Source organism: Salvelinus fontinalis, chromosome 3 (genome assembly GCF_029448725.1).
Source record: "Salvelinus fontinalis isolate EN_2023a chromosome 3, ASM2944872v1, whole genome shotgun sequence".
In the NCBI taxonomy this organism is placed as follows: domain Eukaryota; kingdom Metazoa; phylum Chordata; class Actinopteri; order Salmoniformes; family Salmonidae; genus Salvelinus; species Salvelinus fontinalis.
Window position 1 is genome coordinate 1,474,831 of NC_074667.1, and position 23,111 is coordinate 1,497,941.

A 23,111-nucleotide genomic window follows, 5' to 3' on the forward strand; every position below is an offset into this window, starting at 1 on the left:
GCAGGTGACATAGAGAAGGTGCTGTCAGCTGTTATTAATGCAGGTGACATAAAGAAGGTGCTGTCAGCTGTTATTAATGCAGGTGACATAAAGAAGGTGCTGTCAGCTGTTATTAATGCAGGTGACATAGAGAAGGTGCTGTCAGCTGTTATTAATGCAGGTGACATAAAGAAGGTGCTGTCAGCTGTTATTAATGCAGGTGACATAGAGAAGGTGCTGTCAGCTGTTATTAATGCAGGTGACATAGAGAAGGTGCTGGCAGCTGTATGACGATGCTTATCTTCACACAAAGAAGAGTGTGTGTGTGTGTGAGAGTGTGTGTGTGTCGGAGAGAGGGAAAGTGTTTGAGTGTGCAAATGTGTGTGTGTGAGAGAGCCTGTCTGTTCATGAGAGTGTGTTTGTGTGTGTCAGAGAGAGGGAAAGAGTTTGTGTGTGTGTGTGCGCGTACACACACACACTCATAGATGTGTGTTTACATAGACATACTTCAATATGAACAGCATTACTAGTGACATGCAGTCAGAGAGGTACTGGTTAGGACCAAGCACACCACCAACCTCAACACTGTGCAACACACACGGCAGCCAGCAGACAAACACATATTACAAACCACAGGAGAAAGTTCCAGTCTTTCAATTGGAGATCTCTGATTGATATTTCTCTCCTTCCTGTTTACTCATTGTTTCCTTCATAAGAAGTTTCCAAAATGCACTCTGTATAGCGGTGCGTTAAAGCAGTAGTGTTTAAAAAATATTACATTTCACTGCACCTATCTGGTGTATGTGACAATAAACACATATATATTTATATATTCTTTTAACTAATTCACCCAAAGTTTCACCCATCAAATAGACAAAACCATGGTTACAGCTTCTGCTTTCAGCCACAGCCATTAGGTTCTAGAGTCAAACCACCATTTTACAAACTCTGCTTTCGCAAGATCATATTTCTCCCTCCCTCCCTCCCTCCCTCCCTCCCTCCCTCCCTCCCTCCCTCCCTCCCTCCCTCCCTCTTTCCCTCCCCAGTTGAGAGACGCAGCAACCCGATCCAGGTGTAACTCAGGTGTAACCCGTGTAAGGCGGTGCGTCTCATCCATTGTGTCCCTCGCTATCTTTCCGTCTTCCCTCTTTCTTCCCCCTTTCTTCTCCTATAGAACCCGAACAGCAACAGTTTAGTAGAAGGACTGAAACTCTACCCCAGGAAACAGGCTCTTGGGAGTGTGTGTGTATGTGCATGTGTGTGTATGTGCGTGTGTGTGTGTGTGTGTGTGTGAGACAGGCTCTTGGGAGTGTGTCGCACCGCGACTTACAAGGCTTGTTTTGGTGGGTTAGGTTTCCAGTGAAGTGTGTCGATCGGAGGATGACGAGGGGTAATGGTGTTGTTATGGTCGTAAGTTGTGTGTGGAATGTGTAGACGGATGGATTGGATGGAGAGTTTGTGGAAAGCATAGCCAGGGTCGAGAGCGGTCTGGACTCTGGACTTTACCATTTTTGCTGCATTGTGTTTTTGAATAGAGGGGATTAGGGATATTAGTGTGTGTGTGTGTGTGTGTGTGTGTGTGTGTGTGTGTGTGTGTGTGTGTGTGTGTGTGTGTGTGTGTGTGTGTGTGTGTGTGTGTGCGTGTGTGTGCTGCCATGTGTGCTTGCATGAATAGCGAGGTCAAGAACCCACTGTAGCACTAAACCTACCATAGCTGTTCAGGCCCTCAACATGAAATGTTACTGTCAAGCCATTCCTTCTCTACATGCTCTTACACAGTATCTAATTGCGGGTTCCGTTGACAACGGCATTGCTATTCTCCATGTCAAGTTGTAGAGATGAAGTCCTGGTAACCAGTTCTGATGTGTTGAACAGTTTTTACTGCCTAAAGCTTTAAGGGAAAATTTATAACGGGATAAATGTTGGTTTACAGTTGGTCTATCGACAGTTGTCGCAGTGACATCATGAACATTCTATTGTCGCCCGACATCAAACTTGTCATTGCAGAAAAGTAGAAGCACAAAAACGACAGGCTGCGTGCCTGGTGACGCAGCCTGGTGGTCCAAAATGTGTGTGTCCATCTAGCTAGCCAGGCAACCAAAGGCAACTTTCTAAACCATATCTTGGTTTGTTTGTAGCTTGTTAGCTTGTTAGCTTGCTGGGTAGCCTGTTTAAATAATGACCATATCATAGCTGACAACATCTTAACTTTAGCACGTTTTTATTCATTATTACAGGAAAATAAACACAATAATATCATTATTTACAAGTTAATGGCAAGCTAATTACAGAAAATAGCTTACGGTTGTGAGTGTGACGAAATAAAAGTAGGGCATTCTACCGGAGAATTTAAGAACTTGTGCACAGTCTCAGTCAGGTAACCACGACAACAGAAACAGTCGCAGCAACGGTCTACAGACAGTCCACCGGAGTATAAATTAAATGTTGTTTTGATCCCTGAGCTGAATGCACTTGTTGCATTCTAATTGTCTACAGACAGACCAAGTATAAACCAGTCTTAAATCACTGTCATCCCCCACCTTTTTGAGGCCATGAAAGAACAGAAATCCCTCCATCAACACACCTTCAGACATGTTATTTATTACCATCCTTTCCATCCCTCCCTCCCTCACCTAAAAAAAAGTCATTTCAGGAGTTAAGCCGGCCCTTTTATGTCAAGTGTTCATATTTGGTATGTGCTGGTACTCCCTTGGGATTTTGGAAAAAGATAAGAGGGACAAAGAAGTCTGGATCGTAAATCTGAAAATAAGGGCCACCTCTTTCAGAAGTAGAATAACTTTGGGGATGGCTTAAGACATTCTATGTACTGTAGCAGCAGACCTCGCGCCTGGTTTAACAGGACTGAATAGTGATCCCTGTAGTTTTACAGCGTTCAGTTTAACCCGGGAGCCCATCTGGCCATACATACAGGTCCTGACTTTGATTATTTACCAACTAGAAAGAGAGGGATAAAGAGAAGGGGCTGCGCATATTGTCTGTCTGGCCTTTGTCATGTAGGGGGGGCAGGTAGCCTAGTGGTTAGAGCGTTGGACTAGTAACTGAAAGGTTGCAAGATCGAATCCCCGAGCTGACAAGGTACAAATCTGTTGTTCTGCCCCTGTACAAGGCAGTTAACCCACTAGGCTGCCATTGAAAATAAGAATTTGTTCTTAACTGACTTGCTTAGGTAAATAATGGTAAAAAAAAAAAAATGTGGTTAGAGTATAGTTTGCTTTGTTTACACACTGGGGGTTTGTATGAATGGAATTGTGTTTTACTCTGTATATACCAGACAATTGGTATTTTTGTATCTTTCTCTTTCTCTCTCTTGCTGTCTCTCTCTCTGTCTCTCTCTCTCTATCTCTCTTGCTTTCTCTCTCTCCTCTCTCCTATCTTGGGGACAAAAGTTTATAATGCGGTGTTGTCACAGTGAGAGATGGCCCCCAATGCACTGTGGGTAATAAAATCCATCTGTGGTAGTGTGTGCGTGCGTGCGTGCCAGGGCATGTGAGAGGGTCCTGTTCTATTTCAAGGGAATAGCAGTGTTTTCCATTCGGTAGATACCAATCTCTACAAACAATGAGAGAAGACACTCAGGGAAGAGAAAGGAAGACACAAAGTGCATTCCAAGATGGAAACATTCCATAGTGAATCAAATGGGAAGAAATCCCACTGAAGTCATGCCAACACAGGTTTAGTTTTTCATCACTTCATAACGTACAGTATAACTTCTCAATGTGGTAACAACTGCCAGTGTTCAGTTAGTCTCTGTCTATGAAACCAATGTGTTTAATGGCAAACCATTGTCCAGGGCTCTGTGGTTCAGAAGTAATCCCATTGAAACAGGAAATCAAACAAATGAAGGAGAGAGTGAGAGAAAGAAAGGAGTGGGACGATATGTGACATAAAAGGAGAAAAGCATTTTTTCCAGAGATGAGACGATAGAGTTGTGAGACTTTCATTCTCTCCCTCCATCCCTCCGTCCTTTCATCCCTCCATCCCTCCGTCCTTTCAGCTCTCCATCCCTCCGTCCGCCCCCACTTTCATTTGGACTCTCATTCTGAGGCTTTGCAATTGAAGCCAAATCATTTTCTAGCTATATCCTTTTCCTCGGAAGTAATATCAAACCTAATTTCAGACGTAGGGCTACAGATGGATGTGATTTGGAGTCTGTCTGTCATATCTAGGACCCAGAGTATTCCCTGGCCATGTGACCTGACGAGGAAAAACTCCTGGCATAAAGGGTGGTTCAGACACAATAATATGTACGAGTGAGAGGAGAGATATTTGAGCAACACATATAGAATTTAATTGAGCATTTTGATCAAGCTAATTTAGGTCTGATGATACAGACGCTATTCTGTGTAAAATAGTTGTTTGTACTGTTAAATTGTAGACGTCCTGTCTTGTGTAGAATACATGTGCACTGCTGCATCTGCCAGGCATCGTTAACATTGTCATCACCTTAACTATTAATAAAAGACAGAACTGTCAAAAGAGGAACTTGATGAGTGAGAAACATAAACTGTGATTAGTCATTTCCTTTCATTACACTCCTCTATTTCTCCCCCCCCTCTCTCTCTCTCTCTCCCTCTCTCTCTGTCTCTCTCTCTGTCTCTCTCTCTGTCTGTCTCTGTCTCTCTCTCTGTCTCTCTCTCTCTCTGTCTCTCTCTCTTTCTCTCTCTCTCTCTCTGTCTCTCTCTCTCTCTCTCTCTTTTTCTCTCCCTCTTTCTGTATTTATTAAGCCTCTCTCTTTCTTTTTCTTCTCTCTCTTTCTCGCTTCAATCTGTCAGTCATTCGGCTACCTGCCAAGTTCAAACTGCTCTGAGGCTGCTACCCTTTAAAGAATGACCCAGAGCAGCTTACCTACCTACTGCAGTTACAGTTCTATCAGCTGGATAAATACAGAGTTCCGGATTCCTAATAGGCCTATTCTTTGTCCTAAATACCACCCTATTCCCTATTTAGTGCACTATTTTGGACTACTTTTGACCAGGGTCCATAAGGCTCAGTGTGCCTTTCAGTCCTAGAAAAAGCTTTTAAACAAAGGTGCACTGTGCCTTGTCTGAATACCATATCATAAAATAATTATTTAATTCTAGTAGAGTAATGTGTGTGTGTGTGTGTGTGTGTGGGTGTGTGTTCTACACTACAGGGTTTAGTGAGTATAATGGGTATGATAATAGCTAGATTAGCTACAGTGAATGTTAGGGGAAGGTAATTTCCTTGTGACTGACTTGACAAAGTGACATGGCAAGCTTTGTGTTACGTGTGTGTGTGTGTGTTATATGATGTCACAACTCACCTGTCGTGCTCTCTTTACCATTAACCCCCAGGTATGGATGCGCCTGACGACGTTGTGAGTGACACCTGGTTTTGGTTTCCATGGCAACAACAACCAAACGACTCAAAGCAACCCTTATGAATGGCATAGCTCTATTTAGTTTTGACTTTGACAACAAAAACAAATGTTACAATGAACAGCTAACTGATTGACTGATTGAGAAAGCAGGAAGAGCCTATAGTTGGTTACTGAGAAGTAACTAGTACTATGAAGTAACTAAGAAGTAACTGCTACTAAGAAGTAACTGCTACTAAGAAGTAACTGCTACTAAGAAGTAACTGCTACTAAGAAGTAACTGCTACTAAGAAGTAACTACTACTAAGAAGTAACTCACAAGGCTTGTTGTATCAGGTTGAGAGAGAGATGTGATTAGAATCCCCATTAGTCGACGCCAATGGTGACAGCTAGTCTTACAGAGGTCTGATGTAAAACAAAGAATTACATTACAGACTAAACACTTTACAATTTACATACACACACACTACGTGTTAATGTTTTGTGTGTGTGTGCATCTATCAGTTACACATACTGTACATGTCAGTACATACACACAAAAAGTAGGTCACATGGGGGGAGAGGCGTTGTGCCGTGAGGGATATGGCAGAGGCAGGTGTATAGAGGAAAGACTAATATGCAAATCCCTCAGCCATCCCTCCCTCTAATCTCCCCCTTCACATTTGTTGTACCTTAGAGACCTTGCTCTCTCTCTTAATTCAGTTCAAAGGGGCTTTATTGGCATGGGAAACACATGTTTACATTGACATCAAGTGAAGTAAACAAAAGAGAGAATAAACAAAAAACAACATCTCTCCCCTTCCTTTTTTCTCTTACTCTCTCTTTACACCCTCTCTCTCTCTCTCTCTCTCTCTCTCTCTCTCTCTCTCTCTCTCTCTCTCTCTCTCTCTCTCTCTCTCTCTCTCTCTCTCTCTCTCTCTCTCTCCTTGATCAAGTTGGATTTTGGGGGGGGGGGGGTTATTGCAAATTCCAGCCGCATCAGGCCCTTATCTCTCCTGTTATGAGGAAAAGGGGGGATGAGGAGGGAGGTAAAGGAGGGCAGGAGGCCGGAGGTTGGCCCCTTCACTTCTTCACTTTAATGAAACGTCTCGGGTTTCTATCCAACTTCCAACCTCAGGAGCCATGCAGGAGTGAGGGATGCAGAGACGGGAGAAACTGGAGAGAGTAGAGCAGGGTTCACTGAGAAAGACCAAGGCAGTGAGAGTGGGAGGAACAGAGAGAGTGAAGGAGACAGAGAGAGAGAGCAATATTTAGTGTGTGTTTGTGTGTGTGTGTGTGTGTGTGTGTGTGTGTGTGTGTGTGTGTGTGTGTGTGTGTGTGTGTGTGTGTGTGTGTTTGCATGTGCATGTACAATACTTGTGTACTTGTAGTGCATTCTTGCTGACAGTAGGCCACTATAAAGTAACTCAAGGTCACTGTACAGCTGAAACACAACCAAGGAAATTGATTCTACCCTTGCATCTAAAATAGCAACAACCTTTATTTTATCAGTCTTATCTTTGCTGAACAGAGATATGCACTGTAGGTAGCCTTGTTGTTTGCTGTAAAACCTTTAGTCTCTCCCAGTTGAGATAAGGGGGACTTTTGCCTCGCCAATTACTCTCAAAGTGTTTGCTGACCCGACTGAGGGCAAGTCTCACTGAGATACGTTACCTTGAAATTCACTTCTTATTAAAAAAATTTATTCAGGAAATTGACCTTTTCCCTGGAACTGATAGGCCTATGAGTTTCAACCTTACCCTGCTATAATACCAAACTAAAAGCACGTGAGAAGAAGACGAAAGAGAATAAATATATGGGTATGTGATTGATAGTGTGAGAAAGAAACAGACAGAGACATAGAAAAAAGAAAGAGGGAAGCGAGGTCACGAGAAGGTGTAGAAGAGGTAGAGGTTATGAGAAGGTGTAGAAGAGGTAGAGGTTATGAGAAGGTGTAGAAGAGGTAGAGGTTATGATACGGTGTAGAAGAGGTAGAGGTTATGATACGGTGTAGAAGAGGTAGAGGTCGTGAGAAGGTGTAGAAGAGCTAGAGGTTATGAGAAGGTGTAGAAGAGGTAGATGTCACGAGAAGGTGTAGAAGACGTAGAGGTCATGAAGGTGTAGAAGAGGTAGAGGTTATGAGAAGGTGTAGAAGAGGTAGAGGTTATGAGAAGGTGTAGAAGAGGTAGAGGTCATGAGAAGGTGTAGAAGAGCTAGAGGTTATGAGAAGGTGTAGAAGAGGTAGATGTTATGAGAAGGTGTAGTAGAGGTAGAGGTCATGAGAAGGTTTAGAAGAGGTAGAGGTCACGAGAAGGTGTAGAAGAGGTAGAGGTCACGAGAAGGTGTAGAAGAGGTAGAGGTCATGAGAAGGTGTAGAAAAGCTAGAGGTTATGAGAAGGTGTAGAAGAGGTAGAGGTTTTGAGAAGGTGTAGAAGAGGTAGAGGTCACGAGAAGGTGTAGAAGAGGTAGAGGTCATGAGAAGGTGTAGAAGAGGTAGAGGTCACGAGAAGGTGTAGAAGAGGTAGAGGTTACGATAAGGTGTAGAAGAGCTAGAGGTTATGAGAAGGTGTAGAAGAGGTAGATGTTATGAGAAGGTGTAGAAGAGGTAGAGGTCATGAGAAGGTGTAGAAGAGCTAGAGGTTATGAGAAGGTGTAGAAGAGGTAGATGTTATGAGAAGGTGTAGAAGAGGTAGATGTTATGAGAAGGTGTAGAAGAGGTAGAGGTTATGAGAAGGTGTAGAAGAGGTAGAGGTCATGAGAAGGTGTAGAAGAGGTAGAGGTCACGAGAAGGTGTAGAAGAGGTAGAGGTTATGAGAAGGTGTAGAAGAGGTAGAGGTTATGAGAAGGTGTAGAAGAGGTAGAGGTTATGAGAAGGTGTAGAAGAGGTAGAGGTTATGAGAAGGTGTAGAAGAGGTAGAGGTCACGAGAAGGTGTAGAAGAGGTAGAGGTCACGAGAAGGTGTAGTAGAGGTAGAGGTTATGAGAAGGTTTAGTAGAGGTAGAGGTTATGAGAAGGTGTAGAAGAGGTCATGAAAAGGTTTAGAAGAGGTAGAGGTTATGAGAAGGTGTCGAAGAGCTAGAGGTTATGAGAAGGTGTCGAAGAGCTAGAGGTTATGAGAAGGTGTAGAAGAGGTAGATGTTATGAGAAGGTGTAGTAGAGGTAGAGGTCATGAGAAGGTGTAGAAGAGGTAGAGGTCACGAGAAGGTGTAGAAGAGGTAGAGGTCATGAGAAGGTGTAGAAGAGCTAGAGGTTATGAGAAGGTGTAGAAGAGGTAGAGGTCACGAGAAGGTGTAGAAGAGGTAGAGGTCATGAGAAGGTGTAGAAGAGGTAGAGGTCACAAGAAGGTGTAGAAGAGGTAGAGGTTATGAGAAGGTGTAGAAGAGGTAGAGGTCATGAGAAGGTGTAGAAGAGCTAGAGGTTATGAGAAGGTGTAGAAGAGGTAGATGTTATGAGAAGGTGTAGTAGAGGTAGAGGTCATGAGAAGGTGTAGAAGAGGTAGAGGTCACGAGAAGGTGTAGAAGAGGTAGAGGTCATGAGAAGGTGTAGAAGAGCTAGAGGTTATGAGAAGGTGTAGAAGAGGTAGAGGTTTTGAGGTGTAGAAGAGGTAGAGGTCACGAGAAGGTGTAGAAGAGGTAGAGGTCATGAGAAGGTGTAGAAGAGGTAGAGGTCACGAGAAGGTGTAGAAGAGGTAGAGGTTATGATAAGGTGTAGAAGAGCTAGAGGTTATGAGAAGGTGTAGAAGAGGTAGATGTTATGAGAAGGTGTAGAAGAGGTAGAGGTCATGAGAAGGTGTAGAAGAGCTAGAGGTTATGAGAAGGTGTAGAAGAGGTAGATGTTATGAGAAGGTGTAGAAGAGGTAGAGGTTATGAGAAGGTGTAGAAGAGGTAGAGGTCATGAGAAGGTGTAGAAGAGGTAGAGGTCATGAGAAGGTGTAGAAGAGGTAGAGGTTATGAGAAGGTGTAGAAGAGGTAGAGGTCACGAAAAGGTATAGAAGAGGTAGAGGTCATGAGAAGGTGTAGAATAGGTAGAGGTCATGAGAAGGTGTAGAAGAGGTAGAGGTTATGAGAAGGTGAAAAAGAGGTAGAGGTCACGAGAAGGTGTAGAAGAGGTAGAGGTCACGAGAAGGTGTAGAAGAGGTAGAGGTTATGAGAAGGTGTAGAAGAGGTAGAGGTCATGAGAAGGTATAGAAGAGGTAGAGGTTATGAGAAGGTGTAGAAGAGGTAGAGGTCACGAGAAGGTGTAGAAGAGATAGAGGTTATGAGAAGGTGTAGAAGAGGTAGAGGTTATGAGACGGTGTAGAAGAGGTAGAGGTTATGAGAAGGTGTAGAAGAGGTAGAGGTCATGAGAACCTTTAGAAGGGGTAGAGGTCATGATAAGGTGTAGAAGAGGTAGAGGTCAGTGACTACATGGTTTATCTTCTTCTCCACTGATGTGAATCACAGAGTACATTGTCCCGTTGAGACTGTTGCTACAGCTAACTACTAGCTTCTGCCACACACACACACACACACACACACACACACACACACACACACACACACACACACACACACACACACACACACACACACACACACACACACACACACACACACACACACATACACATACACATACACATACACTACACTACACTACACACTGGTTGTAAATTGAACCACCCCAAACCCCATTTCATGCACCCTCCTTTTCCCCTCAGGCATCTCACTGGACAGCCCTGGGCCTAAGGGCCCCATGAGGTTGTACTGTATATAGGCCTACAGAGTGAGATCACTGTAAAATCAGGGTTGGATTGACTTGCCGCTTAGACACTGATCTTAGATCAGATTTCCATTTCCCCCTAATGGTTATGGTCAGGACTTGTAGAAAGTAAGCTGATCAGAGGCATTAGTCACCTACTCCCATCTCATCACCCACCCAGAACATTATAGATTACACAGCTCAACCTGCTTTATTATTAAAAGACACACACACAGCTAATCCTAGAACTCTACATTTCAGAGATAATTATTAGAAGCTAAATACCTCCTAAAGGTCTCTCTCTCTCTGTCTCTCTCTCTCTCTCTGTCTCTCTCTCTCTCTGTCTCTCTCTCTCTCTCTCTCTCTCTCTTTCTCTCTCTCTCTCTCTCTCTCTCTCTCTCTCTCTCTCTCTCTCTCTCTCTCTCTGTCTCTGTCTCTGTCTCTCTCTCTCTGTCTCTCTCTGTCTCTCTCTCTCTCTCTATCTCTATGCAAATTCAATTCAAGGGGCTTTATTGGCATGGGAAACATATGTTAACATTGCCAAAAAAAGTGAAATAGATAATAAACAAAAGTGAAATAAACAATAAAAAGTTAACAGTAAACATTACACTCACAAAAGTTCCAAAGGAATAGAGACATTTCAAATGTCATATTATGTTTCTCTCTCTCACTCTCACTCTCTCTCTGTTAATTAGTCTCTCCCCCCCCCCCCCCCTCCCCCTCTTATAGCCAACATAGTAAGGTCTGTGTTTATGTTGACCATGTGTCTGGCTAGGGGTGTATGGGCAAAAGTGTGTGAGTGAGTACATTTTGAGTAAGCATGTGTTTGTATGAAGTAGCCATGTATGTGTCCATAAGTTTGTATGAAGAAGTGTGTGTGTCTGTGTCTGCAGGTTTGGGAGTGTATGCATACATCCGTGTCTGTGTGTGTGATACACACTCCATACACTCTCACAAAGCCATAGTTTGTGTTTGTATGCAGTAGTTGGTTTTCGTGGGTGTCCAGCCGTTTAAAGCCAGGGTGGTTTTCATGGGCTGGAGACACTGCCATAAACACACACACACGCACCCCCACACACACACCAATGCCATAAACACACACGCACGCACTCACACACACACACACACACACACACACACACACACACACACACACCAATGCCATAAACACTGGGGAGAGGCTAGACGTGCTTCTCAATCATCCCAGGACGGAGTGACTGTGGGTGGGCTAAGACAGGATCTCGCTCAGGACTCAGGCCCACTGTGTGTGTGCTCACCAAGCATACAGTGAATGTAGCCACTATGAAGGGGCTGTGTGTGTGACTGGGCAGGGTTTCATCATAGTGACGTTGCAGTCTCTATGGGGTGATGGTTGTATGCTCTGGTTGAGGGGAATAGGGAGGGAGACCCAGTCAGAGAGGTTATGGGGTCTGTGTTTGACTCTACTTGTTGTGTTCTCTGATGTCATGAGGGAAGGCAACAACGGGGGATTTCTTTCCTGTGGTGGATTGGGAGGGAAGTTTTTTGATGGCTTGGATTGTGTGTTTGTGCGTGAATACTGACATTTAAGGATAAGAATAATCCGACTGACCGCATGAAACAGCCAATAGACTTGGGCGTGTGGAAATGATGCTCAGAAATAAATGATTTAATCTTGTCCAGGTTTTTGACCGCTGCTGATTCGTTACTCTGAGAATATGACAAATTTTCCTTCCCAGAAAAGTCTCAACCAACCAACACTAACATCTCTCTTTTTCTTTGTGTTTCAGATTACACAAGGACTCCACCACCATGGTGCCCTTCCTCCTCCTCCTCCTCTCCTCCTCTTCCTCTGTTCTCTCCAGTGACTGCCCAGAGGATTGCTCCTGTCAGGCCCAGGGTTCCATCTTCTGCATCCAGCGTCGTTCCACGGTCGTCCCCCGCGGCCTCCCTTCCTCTGTGAAACATCTCTACGTCTTCCAGAACGGCATCAATACTTTAGCCCAGGATGACTTCACAGGTAGGTGGCGTTCAGGTTAGAGAAGGTTTCCAGTTCTAATCCCATATGTGACAGGAAAATATTTGTTTAGGAGTGGGCCGGCAAATGGAGTGTTGCTGGATCAGTGTCCTGGATGCCATTTCTTGCTGTTGTGCCCTTGAGCAAGGCACTTGACCCCTGAAATGCTACCCTCTGCTTGAACCTTTCCAACCTCTGTATGTGTGTCTTTCGAGGGTTTGGAATAAAGTAGAACACAAGTTTTTCCATTGTAAATCCGTTTGCATTGGAATGTAAAGTAACTTCATCTTCTTCTTCTTTAGGCCTGGGGCAACTGGAGATGCTGGACCTGTCCCAGAATAAACTCACGGAGGTCCCGGATGGGGTCTTTGAAACGCTATCTTCGCTGAGGAATCTCGATTTGTCCGCAAACTACATTACCCACATCTCCAAGGAAAGCTTCTCCGGATTGGTGCAACTCGAGAGGCTGTATCTCCATGGCAACCGCATCAAGAGCATCCAATCGGAGGCCTTCGAGGTTCTGGAGGATCTTCTGGAACTGAAGCTCCAGGGGAACCAGTTGACCGGTCTCCCAATGCTCCGTCTCCCCAGGCTTCTCCTCCTTGATCTCAGCTTCAACTCTCTCCCGACGCTGGGTCCCCAAGACCTCCAGGCCCCCCACCTCGAGTCGCTCAAAGTGGCTGCGTTGGGGCTCACCACCCTGGACTCGGATCTGATGGCCTCCCTGGGGAACCTCCATGACCTTGATGTGTCCCAGAACCAGCTGGAGGGGATGCCTAAAGCATTGAAGGCCACCCGGGGGCTGATCAGGCTCAGCCTGGCTGCCAACCCCATTGGGGAGCTCCGGAACGAGGACTTCCAGGTAAATACATTTTCTTAAAAATGTGTCAAATATTCCTGTAATTGATGGGTCAATAACACATGGCTTATGCCCTGAAACTGCTCCATGGGATTTACTATGTCAAGCCTCTGGTCCAACCTATCCAAACTGTGTGTTTATGTTGTTTAGTGGGATTGGGATCATTTGTGAACATAGGACAATAAAGTATTCTTCTTTTCCAGAGTCTGGTGGGTCTCCAGGAGCTGGATATCAGTGGGCTGAACCTCCAGGGCTTGCCCCAGGGTTTCTTCCAGCTCTTCCCCAGGCTGGGGCACCTCACGGCGGCCGAGAATCCCTTCAACTGTCTCTGTCCTCTGGCCTGGTTCCCTGGCTGGCTGAAAGAGAAGAATGTGGATCTGGGACGCACAGAGGAGACAAGGTGCCACTTCCCACCAGTGAATGCTGGCAAGGTATTGTCTTAATATTTTGTAATTCTAATACTAAATATATTTTATTTATTTTTCCTGTGAAACACATTTAGTTTCTGGCTTGTATGAAATGGGATACAAATAAAGTTTGATTTGATTTGAAGGTGCTGGCGGAGCTGGACCATCCAGATTTCGGCTGTCCACCTACGACCACTGTCATGACCAATGCCCTAGGGGAGGGGAGTACTTCCGCACCCCCCATTCCGACTACATCCCCTGGAAACACACATACCAACGCCATCCCCCCACCTCCGCCATTCCCTAGTGATGAACCATCCTCAACGGAGACAGACATTGAGAGTCGTCCCCCTCCTCCAGCTTCTCCCACTTCCGCTTTCAGGGACCAGGGGGATGAGGGCCACATCTGCCCGCCGAACATCTGCCTCAATGGGGGTACGTGCCGCTTCGATCCTCTGGGACAGCTTGGATGTCTCTGTCCCCGCGGAACTCTGGGCCTGTACTGCGAGAACCTGGAGTCGTCTAACCACAACCAGCCACCTCTCCAAACTTCCGCCCCAGAGGTTTTGGCATCCATGGTCGCCCCCATTGTAACCTCTGATCCCAATGACATCAGTTCCCGTCAGGTGACCTCCACGTCCATCCTCCTCGACCTGCACCGTTTCCTCGAGACGAGGCCGCACATCCGCGGGATTAAGCTGACCTACCGGAACCTCTCAGGGCCCGACCGGCGCCCCATGTCCCTCAGCGTCCCCGCCTCATACCCAGAGTACACCCTCCGAGGGCTCCGGCCCAACTGTACCTACTCTGTGTGCGCCAGCCCCCTGGCAGAGAGGGTGAACGGGGGTGGAGGTAGCCCTACCGAGGGAGGGTCTTGTATGGAGGCTCGTACCGAGGGAGGTCCCCAAGCTTCGTCCTTGGAGCCCCAGGTGGATGATCAGAGCCAGCTCACCTACACCCTCATCCCAGCCTTGGCTGCTCTCGCCCTGGTCACGGGGGTGGCGCTGGTGGCCATCCTGGTTCTTTTCCTCCGGAGGAGACGGGCTCACATGGCACTGGAAGGGGGTGAGATGGGATCAATGGAACTGGAGGGCCTTAAGGGTTGTCTGGAGAACGGCGTGGGGAACGGGGGCACCCTTCCCCACAAGGGAGCGGATATCGCCCCCTGTCACACCTCCACCCTGACCCAGCCACAAAATGGCGGATCGTCACATCCCCTTCCACAAAATGGTGGTTTAGAATATGAGGCCCCCCTCATGAAGGGACAGGGGCACTGTCCATCGAATAATAATGTGGCATCCTTGAAGCCATCGTATTTCTAGAAACTCAGTCTGTTGTCTTAATGGATTTCTTAATATTTCTCTGAGACTCAATGCACTCAATGACATTCAGAGCTATGGAAGGGAACAGAAGTAACTACCCCTGTAGAGGGTAACGCTACGCCCCGCTATCTCTAAGTGGATGGGAGGACTCTACCATTATGGGGCAGTGAAAGGGGGGTGTTTTAGCTCATCCAGCAGAGTTCAAGTTGATAGAAATGTAACAAGTATTTAAACCTGAAGTGCAATCGCCATGCCAAAAAGGGTCTATCTTATAATCGGACTGAAAACGGAAGTGCCTTCTTGCATTGACATGATATGCTGTAATAATGATGCTTTTATTTTTTAAATGTTGATATTTTTAAAAGAACTGCATTGAATGAGTTGCAATCCTGTTGCTGGATCAGGAGATTAAGAGAGCGGGGTTTGTGGAGGTATGGGGAAGGCACAGAGTCAAGGTTTGGAGGAGTAGAGGTGGAGATAGAAACACAGGTGTGTGTGTGCTCTGTAGACTGTTCAGCACTTCCTGAAATGAACGAGGCACCCCTCCCCACCTGCCCCCTGGCAGAACTTGCACTGAAGAGAAACTCTCTGCAACATTACAGCCCTTCCCAGAGACTTAACCGAAGGTAGTGAAATGCTGATTCTGTAGAGATGGTACCACGGACAGAATACAGTTTTAGACGACCCCCCCCCCCCCCAACGAACTGGTATTATCAACCCCCACCAGGGTTGATCAACTTGCTGTGAAAGGCATGTGGAACAATTGAAGAGAAAAGGCAAGGAGACCCTATTCCCTTTAAGTGTGCTACTTTTGACCATTAAAATGTTGACATTTTAGTCATTCAGCAGACGCTGTCATCCAGAGTGACTTACAGTTGGTGCGTTCATCTTAAGATAGCTAGGTGGGACAACCACATATCACAGTCGTAGTGAGTACACTCATCTTAAGATAGCTAGGTGGAACAACCACATATCACAGTCGTAGTGAGTACACTCATCTTAAGATAGCTAGGTGGGACAACCACATATCACAGTCTTAGTGAGTACACTCATCTTAAGATAGCTAGGTGGAACAACCACATATCACAGTCGTAGTGAGTACACTCATCTTAAGATAGCTAGGTGGAACAACCACATATCACAGTCTTAGTGAGTACACTCATCTTAAGATAGCTAGGTGGGACAACCACATATCACAGTCGTAGTGAGTACACTCATCTTAAGATAGCTAGGTGGGACAACCACATATCACAGTCTTAGTGAGTACACTCATCTTAAGATAGCTAGGTGGGACAACCACATATCACAGTCGTAGTGAGTACACTCATCTTATGATAGCTAGGTGGGACAACCACATATCACAGTCGTAGTGAGTACCCTCATCTTAAGATAGCTAGGTGGGACAACCACATATCACAGTCTTAGTGAGTACACTCATCTTAAGATAGCTAGGTGGGACAACCACATATCACAGTCGTAGTGAGTACACTCATCTTAAGATAGCTAGGTGGGACAACCACATATCACAGTCGTAGTGAGTACACTCATCTTAAGATAGCTAGGTGGGACAACCACATATCACAGTCGTAGTGAGTACACTCATCTTATGATAGCTAGGTGGGACAACCACATATCACAGTCGTAGTGAGTACACTCATCTTAAGATAGCTAGGTGGGACAACCACATATCACAGTCGTAGTGAGTACACTCATCTTAAGATAGCTAGGTGGGACAACCACATATCACAGTCTTAGTGAGTACACTCATCTTAAGATAGCTAGGTGGGACAACCACATATCACAGTCGTAGTGAGTACACTCATCTTAAGATAGCTAGGTGGGACAACCACATATCACAGTCTTAGTGAGTACACTCATCTTAAGATAGCTAGGTGGGACAACCACATATCACAGTCTTAGTGAGTACACTCATCTTAAGATAGCTAGGTGGGACAACCACATATCACAGTCGTAGTGAGTACACTCATCTTATGATAGCTAGGTGGGACAACCACATATCACAGTCGTAGTGAGTACACTCATCTTAAGATAGCTAGGTGGGACAACCACATATCACAGTCGTAGTGAGTACACTCATCTTAAGATAGCTAGGTGGGACAACCACATATCACAGTCGTAGTGAGTACACTCATCTTAAGATAGCTAGGTGGGACAACCACATATCACAGTCGTAGTGAGTACACTCATCTTAAGATAGCTAGGTGGGACAACCACATATCACAGTCGTAGTGAGTACACTCATCTTATGATAGCTAGGTGGGACAACCACATATCACAGTCGTAGTGACTACACTCATCTTATGATAGCTAGGTGGGACAACCACATATCACAGTCGTAGTGAGTACACTCATCTTAAGATAGCTAGGTGGGACAACCACATATCACAGTCGTAGTGATAGCTAGGTGAGACAACCACATATCACAGTCGTAGTGAGTACGTTTTTCCTCAACAAAGAAGTTATCGGGCAAGTGTCGGAAAAAACGAATGCAGTCGGAAAGGACTAGTGCTCTGGTCAAAAGTAGTGCACTAAATAGGGAATAGGGTGTTACTTGGGACCCAGCCTCTGTCCTTAGAGGCGTGGTCAGTAGCTGTGACGGACGCTATTTGAAGATTGTTGTTGTCGAGCAGGTTCCATATGATGTTTTTGTAATGTGTTTTGTATGTATTTTTTATAGTTGATTTCTCTGTTGCTGTCATGCTGTTTCTCCAGTCTTGTTGTAGTCAGAAATGTTGATGCTGTATTGAATTGTGCTGTTCCCTTGACCCGGCAATGGGTTGGGGTCCATTTCATTTAAATTCAGAAAGTTTAGAATTGAAATGTTTCATTTACTATTAAAGATGAGTTTTCCTTTGTTAAATAGGTCATTCCAATTCACCTGAATTTACTGAATTTAGATTCAATTTACCCCTACCCAAAACGCTTCAAATTTTGATCATGTAAAAATTGTTCACCAAGTAAATGTGAATAAGAAGTGTCAGAAACAGCACAGACTCTAAACTCTAAACTCCCACACTCTTCTTCTTTACTGTCTAAAACCAGTCTGCCAACTACAATAGCCTGCCAAAGTTACATAAGGACACGGTTAGCTCCAGAAACCCCAATCCTTGTCCCAAATGACACCCTATTCTCTACATAGCACACTACTTATGAACAGAGTCCTATGGGCCCTGGTCAGAAGTAGTGTACTTTAGAGAATTAGGGTGCCATTTGGGATGTAAACCTAGTCTCTTTTTGAACGCTCAAGCTCCAAAACTGTCCTCAAAGCTCTGTCACCGCAAACCCTGAGCCATTAAAGTGGCACACACACATGCTGAAAAAAGCACAAGAGTTCAAAGACTTTGAGAGCAATTTACTATATGTGTCGAAGGAGTGGAAACCAGTCATTTCCTTGACTTGCTACTAACTGTGGCGTTTTGAAGATATGGCCGCAGTTAGCCAATGAGATCCTCAGTAGCTTTTTATTGTTTTACTCTCTCTCTTTCTATTTTTCTCTTTCTGTGTCTCTGGTTTTGTCTCTCTCTGCTTCTCTATCTCTCTGCCTCTCTCTCTGACTCTGTCATTCTCTCTCTCTCCCTGTTTCCCCCATCTCTTTCTCTCTCTCTTTTTCTCTTTATTCTATTTTCTTCCTCTCGTTCTCTTTCCTTTTCTTTTTTCTCTCTCTCTTTGTTTCCTTCACCCCTCCCTTTGTCTCGGTCAGCAAGGTTCTTGGCCGTGTTTTCGGGCCTGTTTTGCTTGCCTGCAGCCAACTAGACTATGAAAAGTTCATACGGAATGTAAATCGCGCCGTTCTGATATATTTATCTTTGTTTCCTGTCTTGGAGAATGGGAAGTACAAATGTGTCACCATTCAATTTCTTTTTCTGTTTTCTTTCTCTCATTTTTGTTGTTGTTCTTTTCTTTTCTTGATCCCTCTCTGTCTCTCTCTCTGCCTGTCTCTCTCTCTGCCTGTCTGTCTCTCTCTCTGCCTGTCTGTCTCTTTCTCTGCCTGTCTCTCTCTCTCTCTGCCTGTCTGTCTCTCTCTCTCTGCCTGTCTGTCTCTCTCTCTGCCTGTCTGTCTCTTTCTCTGCCTATCTCTCTGTCTCTCTCTCTGCCTGTCTCTCTTCCTCTCTCTCTGCCTGTCTCTCTGTCTCTCTCTCTGCCTGTCTCTCTGTCTCTCTCTCTCTCTGTATGTCTCTCTGTCTCTCTCTCTGCCTGTTGGTCTCTCTCTGCCTGTCTCTCTGTCTCTCTCTCTGCCTGTCTCTCTGTCTCTCTCTCTGTATGTCTCTCTGTCTCTCTGTCTCTCTCTCTGCCTGTCTCTCTCTCTCTGCCTGTCTCTCTGTTGTTGTTGTTGTAAGGAACATGTGCCTATTTCTGTGACATACTCTACAATCTCACTACACCAGTTTATGTCTTGGTAGATAGAAAACAGTTTCTGTGTGTGTGTGTGTGTGTGTGTGTGTGTGTGTGTGTGTGTGTGTGTGTGTGTGTGTGTGTGTGTGTGTGTGTGTGTGTGTGTGTGTGTGTGTGTGTGTGTGTGTGTGTGTGTGTGTGTGTGTGTGTGTGTGTGTGTGTGTGTGTGTGTGTGTGTGTGTGTGGGCAAAAAAAAGGAGATTCAATAATTTCATCCCTATTCTCCATCAACCATCTTATTTTCTACTGCCTGTCTTCTTTCTCTCCTTCTTTTACTGTCTTTCTTCATGCTCTCAATCATCCAACAGAAACCAAGAACCATACGCTCATATATCTGTTCACTAAAACCTCAACTGGAAGAAGAAATCCTATACAGCTTTATATACTGTAGCATGAGGGACCGGACATTTTTGAAATATTTTCAACTTGCTTTGTTACGTTCTCTATTCATTTTGGGAAAGCCTTTGTCTTATTATGTTAATGTTTTGTTTTTCTGTAAAAAAGTGTTTGTTTTGGATATGAAATGACATAAAAAAAGAATATGAAAAAAATATATTGGTCATATCTTGGTCAGTGACTCTCTAGCCTGGTTTATACCTTGTTCTAACATGTGGACTGCGTTCAGATCGTGCACACGATTACAAGAAGCACTGTGATCTGATTGTGATCAGATCTTATAAATGTTAACAGACAAGATCAGGTCAAGATCAGAATGAAGGTCGCATGTTAACGGCAGGTATAAACAGGGCTTCTGTCTTTTAGGTTTTTGACACCATAGACATATACATCATTGTGTGAGACCAAGTGTATCATAAAACACTCACAAATACTACAGTACAGTACACACACGTACTACATACACATACTACACATTTATTACATCAGTTACTAAATCCTCTTTAAACTCCTCACAGTAGTCAATATGGACCAAACACATTCACTACACATTTATTACATCATCACTAAATCCCCTTTAAACTCCTCACAGTAGTCAATATGGACCAAACACATTTACTACACATTACATCAGTTACTAAATCCCCTTTAAACTCCTCACAGTAGTCAATATGGACCAAACACATTTACTACACATTACATCAGTTACTAAATCCCCTTTAAACTCCCCACAGTAATCAATATGGACCAAACACATTTACTACACATTACATCAGTTACTAAATCCCCTTTAAACTCCCCACAGTAGTCAATATGGACCAAACACATTCACTACTGTACATACTATACACTGTACATAACCTTAATACATTACTTCACCTCAGGTCCTCAAGCTGACAGTAAATATGGGTTGAATGTTACACACAGTGCTTAATGACCCTAGTAATATAAGCATTAGGGCATTAGTCAGTCTTTCCTACTGACTGGGGATTTAAGGAACGACAGACAGATGTGTGTTGCCAGCTTGTTGAAGGGCCATTCCCAGAAATTATAGCTAGGAATACACACACACACACACACACACACACACACACACACACACACACACACACACACACACACACACACACACACACACACACACACACACACACACACACACACACACTTTCACTGCATCCCTATGACGCTGTGTTGGTTACTGGAATGAACAAATGTTCTTGTATTTTTCCTAAATCATCAAGAAGGTTTTGCCAATGGGAAAATATGACAAACATAAGACAATTTAAATCCTATAAATGAATACATTAAAGTCCTGGTTGTTTGCTTTGTGGGGAGATTGGTAAATGACTGCGGTACCCACCAGTACTAGCCTACAAGGATTAGAAAACACACACACCACTTCTCTCTCTCACTCTCAGTGTCGCTCTTTGTCTTTCAATTCAATTTAAAGGCTTTATTGGCATGGGAAACATATGTTTACATTGCTTAAGCAAGTGAAATAGATCAACAAATGTGAGAAGAAACAATTTGTTTTTAACAAAAAACAGTAAACAGACTCAAAGGTCTCTCTCTCTCTTTCTCTCCCTCTCTCTTTTCCCCCTCTTTCTCCCTCCCTCACTCTCCCCCTCACTCTCCCTCTTTTGCTCTCTCTCTTTCTCTCTCTCCCTCTGCCTTTCTCTCTCTCTGATTGCTTAATTGTCATGAAATACAATTTGTAGATATTGCCAAAGCAGTATAGTGGTCCAGCATTTCAGTAAATACAGTATAGTACAGTACAATGCAATGAGGATAATGAACTACAGTTAAATAATTCCCAGCTTTATGTCATTAGTAAATACATTTCCTCTTGGGTGTCCAGTGCTTTGAATTGCAAGAATGTTTTGGGGCTTAATTTGAAATAGTGATTAAATGTGAGTGTCCTTTACAATTAAAGGGACTCTTCAGCGTTTCGCTCTGCATCATTTAGTACTTTCTTTTGGATATTTAGACAATTCTGCAGAATTCTGTATGTAGATCTTCTATTGGGTTTTTCTCTCAATGCTTATAATCGTAATTACAGGTTGGACCCCAAACCACTCTTCCATATAGTACAATTGGTAAAATTACACTGTTGAATATTTAGCACCGGATTTGGATAGGAATAATTATTTGTGATAAAATGCTTCGCAGGCTTTTTCTTTTAGTGTTTTCACTGCCAGAACAAATCCACCAGAGGCTCTGATTGTTAATCCCAGGTAGTTGTACATTGGGCATGCTCAACCATGGTGTGTTTAACCATGAAGGAGTTTCCGCTGCTCTGATTCCTGGCCTTTTTCTGGAAAATCACAACTTTGGTTTTCTGAAAGTTCCTGTTGACTGCCCAGTTGTTGCTGTATTCCCAAATAATGTTAAGTTGTTCCTGTAAACCTTGCTCTGTTGGTGACAGTAAGACAAGGTAATCTGCATAGAGCAGGAATCTGACCTCATCTTTGAGGGTGAGTCCGGGGGCTGCAGATGGGTCCAACGACACTGCTACTTCGTTGATGTAGACGTTGAACAGGGTTGGACTTAATCCTTAAGAGTCGTTTGACGCACCCGTGTGAGGAAGGTCTGTATAACAGTTTCCACATGTTACTGGTGACACATTTTCTCCTGTAGTTATTAGGGTCTAATTTGTCACCTGTTTTATATATGGGGGTTATGAGCCCCTGGTTCCAAGTATCAGGCAAGCAGCCACTCTCCCAAACCAGGATGAATAGTTTGAATAAGGCATCTTGCAACTCAGGAGTACTCTGTTTAAGCATTTCATTCCTGATGCTATCAGGGCTACATGCCTTTTTGTTGTTGAAAGTTCAGCGTGTGTAATTTGGTAGTCAATTGGGTTCTGGTTGTTTTTAATTGTGTGTTCTAGAGCTGAGTTTTTCTTGCATATTTTGGGGGTTTAAAGTAAGGTCTTCTGATGGTATTATTCCATAGATACTTTCAAAGTGATCTTTTCAAATGTTTTGCATGTTTCGGTCCTTCCTCTGTTGTCCATTTAGACCATTCCATTTCTCCCACAACTGGTGTCCATCAATGGAGTGCAGTTCTCAAAATGCTTCCATCTGAGGCTTTGTTTGTATATTCTCTCAATGTGTCACAATATTGTTGCCCTACGTCTCTATCCTGTGATTTGTGATGTTTTCTATTTGATAAAGATCAACAACAAAAAATATCCTTAAACCATTTCTCTTTTTGAGGTTTCCAATTAGCACTGTTTTTTCTTTTGAATACATTTGCTTTTGTGGCTCCTTTATGATTGATCTCATTACATTTATTCACAGCCAACTCTATGGCAGGGAGGTTTGGGCTGAATGTACTTGAAAGGAAATCATTGATGCAGTTTGTAGTTTCTGAGCAGGGTACTGCTGTATTGAAGTGTGATACGCTGTCAGGGGCCCATCTGTTCGTTTTATTTATTTAGATTAATCAGTGTACAGGGCTCTGTTTGTGTGGTCTTTGGGTGGAGAAGTCTTTCCAAAACCACACTGTCTCTCTCCAGTCCTTCTCAGGCATCCTGTTCTGTGTCTGTCTCCATGGGAACCAAATAAATGGACAGAAACAGAACTCCCCTCTGCTCTGTTCCGAGCAGGACTCATGTCTCAGGTATGTGAGTCAGCCACGCTGTGGAGATGACATG

At 44.2% G+C, this 23,111-nt stretch overlaps 1 protein-coding gene across 1 annotated transcript in view; it reads left to right on the plus strand.

The window, feature by feature from the left end:
- The window catches only part of LOC129835683 (vasorin-like), a 34,758-nt gene extending 15,151 nt beyond the window's left edge, over window positions 1-19,607 (plus strand). Inside the window, exons 2-5 of the mRNA XM_055901417.1 lie at window positions 11,827-12,056; window positions 12,356-12,915; window positions 13,116-13,343; window positions 13,466-19,607. Of these exons, the coding sequence (XP_055757392.1) occupies window positions 11,849-12,056; window positions 12,356-12,915; window positions 13,116-13,343; window positions 13,466-14,641 (2,172 nt within the window). The 5' untranslated portion in view covers window positions 11,827-11,848 and the 3' untranslated portion in view covers window positions 14,642-19,607. The remainder of the gene's footprint in view (window positions 1-11,826; window positions 12,057-12,355; window positions 12,916-13,115; window positions 13,344-13,465) is intronic.
- Window positions 19,608-23,111: the final 3,504 nt, after the last annotated feature.